The 6012-nt window shown below is 37.4% G+C and overlaps 1 protein-coding gene across 1 annotated transcript; it reads left to right on the forward strand.

The window, feature by feature from the left end:
• The first annotated feature begins 767 nt into the window (after positions 1–767).
• Positions 768–5598, forward strand: LOC102010151 (chromosome unknown open reading frame, human C5orf46). The gene is made up of 2 exons (XM_005380651.2): positions 768–882; positions 5358–5598. Exons 1-2 carry the CDS (start codon positions 813–815, stop codon positions 5507–5509), a joined length of 222 nt encoding a protein of 73 aa, XP_005380708.1. The 5' UTR covers positions 768–812; the 3' UTR covers positions 5510–5598.
• Positions 5599–6012: the final 414 nt, after the last annotated feature.

The raw sequence follows: 6012 nt of genomic DNA on the forward strand, positions 1-6012 counted from the left end.
TTGCATGTGAGGCAACACATACATTAATTGGCTTGATTTAGTCATTAACTGTGTATACACATTTTAGTACATCATGTTGTACACCATAAATATATAGTTGTGTATTTACCTTTATTGATAATTCTTATAGATAGATAAGACAGGTAGATCCATCCTCAGGCTGAAAAAGACATTTACTAAAATGTCTAGCTTTCAAACACTGGGGTCAAGGATTCTGTACTGCAGATGAGGAAGGAATAAACCCTGTCTGGAGTAGGGCTAAAACTTGTCGTGAAGGCTCCACTAAACCTCAGTCCAAGGAACAAGCAGAAACCCTCCAAGGGGAAATAATAGGGAAGATGACCCAGACAGAACAGAAGCAAAGGAAAGCACAGTATGTGGAAGGGTGATGGGTTTATCCTAGCACATGAGAAAAGAAGCCAGTCATAGGGAGGAGAGGAGGCACATTTTCAATCTGATCTGTGGTTGTTGCTCAAGGCTGAATAGTAACTCTGCCTCATATCCATCTAATTATCCATGCTGACACTGGAAAGTCCACTTGCTTGTTCTTTATAGATAAACAGTACATTAGGCTTTATAGATATACAGTACATTAGAAAAACCAAGAGAGCTTTTCTTTCCTTATTAAAAACCTCTAGGTTTTGAAAGACAGGGCAGGGCTCAATAGTAGCGATCCCAGGGTAAACTTCAGAGATCTTGTTCAACAACCTAAATTCCACAGCAGATGACGTCACCTATGTATGCCCTATAAATGAAGCAAAGCTCCAGTGCATCTGAGCTATTTATCTGCATCCGTACACAGTACCACAAGGATGGCTGTCTCAGTACGTCGATGTACAATCATACTGGGACTTCTTGTCTTAATACTGACCTGCTATGCAGGTAAGTGCTGCGGGTCACAGCCATGAACTATGCAGTAGTGAGCAGGAATTGGAGAAATATGGCAGTGATCCAGAATATATAGGGGGAAGAGCCCTTGGGTGCTAGAGAAGGAGCCTTAGACTAGGAGACAGGAGGCATGTCTTTCAGCAAAGACAGGGTTTTTACTATCCTCTACTCCTGCAAAAGTTTCCATCTTCAGTAAAAGTATGAAGTTTGCAATGAATTTTTAAAATATAATCACATGTACAATGACAATAATTATAAATTGCTTGAAAGCTGGAAGGTTTGTTTGTTTATTTGCTTGTTTGTTTTAATTTGTTTCATTGAGACAGGGTCTCACTATGTAGCCTCAGCTTGGTCTTGAACTCGCAGCAGTCCTCCTGCCTCAATCTCCCAAATGCTGGAATTACAGGCCTGCCCATCACATCTGGCTTGGGGTGGGAGGTATTTTTTATGATTATAACTAATAATGTTCAATGGTGAGAAATGCATATTCTGAAATAAGGATGACTCTCCCTCTCACAAGAAATGTGACTTTAATCTTACTATTTAATCTTTCTGAACATCATACATACAAGGGAACATTAATAGTGTTTATTTTCTCATAAAGTTATCAAGAAAATTAGGTTTAAAAGACAATGTATTGGAATAGTGTGTGGTCAATAATAAGCACCCAATAAATATTAACTGTTCTATTATCATGTGTAATTATTTTGGTTGCTTTTTGAGACAGAGTATCACTACATAGTTCAGGCTGATCTTGAACTCATTATGTAGTCCAGGTTGGCCTCAAACTCACAGTGATTTTTTTACCTAAGTATATCAAGTGCTAGGATTACAAGTGTGCACTGCCATGCATGGAAATCATGAGTCATTGTAATTGACTATTTTTCATAATTCATAAATTTTTTTTATCTTTTACTTCTTACAGCTTAATAAACTGATCTTGCAGAAGGAAAGTAAACTTGAACATAGATGCAGATGAAAGAGGCATCTGGTAGTAAAACCTGAGTTCCTAGATTCTTTCCCTCATAATTAATATCTCATTCAAGCATTGTAAGGACAACAAGGTAGCATGCAATGTGGTCATTAATTAATTAATTTTTGCCTACCAGAGACTGGCGGCTCTTGACCTGTCTCTCAGTAGTACAAGTATTTAGTAGACTCCTTTGAAGGCAACTTGGTAGAACTCACACCCCCAAGCAACTCACTAACTATTAGCATAACACAGAGACATTACAGCAGAATTACTCTAGCTGGGGACATACATTCTATTGCTATGGTAGCCAACACGGAGAAGTGAAAGGTGAGATTTGTGTCACCAAGATCAGTTGTAGTTTCTTCTTTCATGAACTATGCAACAGTGGTGAAATCATTTCACCATTTTGAACTTCAGTTTCTTCACCTATAAAATCAAATAACTATCAACCTTATCAGGTAAAATAACATGCTTTTATCATCACGGCATGAACTGTAAAAACTATACAAATAGCCACAATGCTATATTTGTTCAAAAATTTATAATCATATTAATTAAGAAATCCAACCAGGTAGTTAATGCAAATAAGGGATTTTTTAGATTATATCTGAAAAGAGAAAATATTCAATCATGTACTTTGATGATCTGTTTATGACATTTCTTGATATTTGAATAGTAATTTTAAATTTTCATAACCTCTTGAAGTGCTAGAGAAGAAAGAATCAGAAATCATTTTGTTCCTAATGATAATAAAATAACACAGTAAATATTTATAATGACCTTACCTTGGGCCTATTACTGTGGTTAGTGGTATATGTATTATACAAATATACAGATAAATGTGCATACACATATGATATCTATAGGAAAGATATATAAAACATCTCTTAGTCCTGACAGCACAATGAGAAGACACAGTGCTCAAACACTATGTCCAAGGTAACATGGCTGATGCATTGCTGAAGACAGAAAACAAACTCAGGTTGGAATGTTCCAAACCCTATGATGCTCCACACCCTAATATTTCCCAGGATGTCTGAAGCTCAAAGACTGAGGTCAAGATTCTGGTCTTCACACATTCCAATTTAGGCTCCTTGCATACTGAAAAGCTAGTATTCATTTCATAGTAAAGTAAGTCAAACAAGTTCAACTGTTATGAGAGTAGATACACAGTATTAAAGGGGAGGAAAAACTCACCTTTCGGCTAAGGAATCATTGCTTTGCACTTGGCAAATTTATTCAGAGGACGATTGCTTCAAGGTAGAATTCTATAATGTGCATAACACGCTCTTAAAAGTATTCACATTCAAAATCTGGCTTGGCCTCTTTCTAGGTGAATGATTTAAGTAAATCATATCATCACCCTGAGCATCTGTAAAACTGTGATACCATTGCTGAGCTGAATGCAGATCAAGGCATGTCAAGAAAATTCTATCCCATACAATTGGCATTCCACAAAAGTTCTGTTTTCTTCTCCTTATGATGAACACAAACCAGGTCTGGGCATAAGTTTGCCCTCCATTTAAATAAGGTGCGTGTGTATATTTATCCTTTTTTTAAACTTAACTCTTAGGTAAAAGCACTGTGCACATAATGTTGACCTTAGAAAAATCCTTTCTGAATAAAAAAAAGAATGGCTGAATGATGAACACTTGATAATTAGTACATACATTTTTGTTATAAGGCCCAGATTGGAGCTCCTATCAAATCTTTGGTTATGGCATCGCAAACAGTAAATGTTTATAGATTTGAATGCCAGTAATTTCATGAATAGTTTCTATTTCAGGATATTATACCAATACAAATACTTGGTCACAATCTGACAGCCTTCACCAAAAGCTAGTTATTCACCCTTTATCTAAAGTAATGGACACTATTTTCTAGAAATTGGAATTTCATGAGTCAAAACTAGTTAGAGAGTGGCTAGATAAAATAAGACACATTTCATCATCCTTAAATATTGCATGAGTCACTTTCATACTGGAAAGGTATTTGTTGTTGACCACAAATTTAAATTTTACTTAGCACTGTATTTTTGTGTCATCTCTGTTCACATGGCTTGTCAGGCTGCAATGCAATTAAAAGATAAAGGTCCTATTTCATTCTGTCACCAGCCTCTGCACACACTGTAGCTGTAGTCATCCTTCCATTAGTTCTTACCTCCCCAAAATAAAGACCACCAAACAATGCCAAAAGACCCCAGGGGGTCTTCTTGGAACGAGCCTCATTCCCTGGATTCTTGGCACTCAGTCCAAAGGGTACTTGTTTAGGGGCCAACCATGACAGGCCTGAAGTTATGGTTGCATCTTCTTCTCTTGTTCTTGGTAAGGTCTTCCACAAGTCCCGAATCTTTTCAGTTTCTCAGCCCCCCGTGAGCTAAATAATGAACCCATGGGGGCTGGGGATTTAGCTCAGTGGCAAAGCGCCTGCCTGGCAAGGTCAAGGTCGTGAGTTCGGTTCCCAGTACTGGAGAAAAATTAAAACAAAACAAAACAAAACAAAACAAAAAAAATAATGTACCCATAAGATTGGCCAAGGGTAAAATTACATAATACTTATAAAATAATTACCTACGTAACAGATCATATACAAGTGATAGAATTTCTTTTTCATCATTATTGTTACACCGCTTTCAAAATAAAAATAATATTATTTCAAATAAAGATTGTGTAACTTTTTTGTCAGAGAGTGAATATTCATTACAGAGTGTTTGAAAATCCACAATTTAGCATCAGACACACATGGGTTTGAATGGTATTTCTACCACTCCCTAGCTCGGTGTCTTTGAATCAGTTTTGTAAACCTTTCTTCAATTCCATCTCTCTGACTTTAAATTGGGTAATAACTCTTCCCACTTCATGGAGTTTTGGGAAGATAAAATGAGACAATGCACGTAGATTGTCATAGTCATGTGCTCAAGAAGTGTTAGTCATTGATATTTCATCTCCACCATCACTTTGCTATAGGCAAGAGGATTGCAGGGAACATAGTCACTCTTCTATATTTCAGCCCTAGGTCTGGCATTTACTAGTTGCTTAACTCTGGGAGAGGTATTTCTGCAAGCTTCAGTTTTCTTATCCACAAAATAAAACCGATATTCAGTTAATTGTCAATCTTTGTTTTTGTAATAAATGAAATAATGCATGTGAAAAATGTAACTAAGCAGGTATGAAATATTTAAGGGCTCCCTGTACGGAAAAAGAGATCTTTTTTCGTATATTTTGGGAGGGTCTCACTAAGTTGCCCAAACTGGGCTTGAACTCTCGATTCTCCTACCTTAGCCCCTGAATGCTGGGATTACAGGTGTGTGAAACCATGGCCTGCTGAGATGTCCCGTTCTTATTTCTTTTCTTTTTCTTTTTTTTTCCTTTTCAGTGTTGGGGTTTGAACCCAGAGCCTTGTGCATACTAGGCGAGTGCTCTGCCACTGAACCACATCCCTAGCCCCCCTTTCTTACTTCTACGAATCACCTCTGAGCTTCTGTTTTCTCTTTCAGAAGACAAACCACAGGAAAACTCAGATCCGAAACCAGATGATTCAGAAACAAAGCCAGTCACAGACATCCCCAAATTTCTGAATCTCCTGGGAACAGAGATCATTGAGAATGCAGTTGATTTCATCCTTCGCTCCATGACCAGGGGATCGTAAGCACCGAGACGAACCTTGCCTTCGTCCTGTTTCCTGATAATAATGACCATATTGTGTCAAAATAAATAAAAAAGGAAATTTATACTACACATCAATGCATTATTGTACCCTGAAAAATATTGTCCTACATATATCCGCCCCCACTTAAGACCAAATAGGGAAAATGATGAGCCCTGGATGAGGGAATAGAAAGCCAATTTCTGGTCCTGACCTTGGTGCTACATTGCAAAGGGTAGTGCTGTGTTCATTAGTGACAGATATTATGAGTCTTGAGTTTATATTATAGCTGGAGTAGTTTGAGGAGTGACAGAGACAGCAGATAATCTCTCCTGAGAGAATCTCTCAGTATCTCTCAGCCTGTTAGTTTTGGTCAGGATGGATTACCTTATGAACAATTACCCACCTCAGAGTCTTTCTGATGTTTTCATCCTATCTCTAAGACCATGGGCCTAATTCCTAATACAACTGATTTCAACCTACACAGCTTTTATTTTATACTGCTA

The sequence above is a fragment of the Chinchilla lanigera genome, unplaced genomic scaffold, assembly GCF_000276665.1.
Source record: "Chinchilla lanigera isolate Chin_1 unplaced genomic scaffold, ChiLan1.0 scaffold00014, whole genome shotgun sequence".
NCBI lineage: Eukaryota > Metazoa > Chordata > Mammalia > Rodentia > Chinchillidae > Chinchilla > Chinchilla lanigera.

Bases quoted from the DNA above. Each gene is read 5' to 3' on its own strand.
- LOC102010151 (XM_005380651.2), top strand. From the start codon at position 813: ATGGCTGTCTCAGTACGTCGATGTACAATCATACTGGGACTTCTTGTC. The intron at 883-5,357 runs GTAAGTGCTGCG...TTTCTCTTTCAG, and splicing joins AATACTGACCTGCTATGCAG to AAGACAAACCACAGGAAAAC.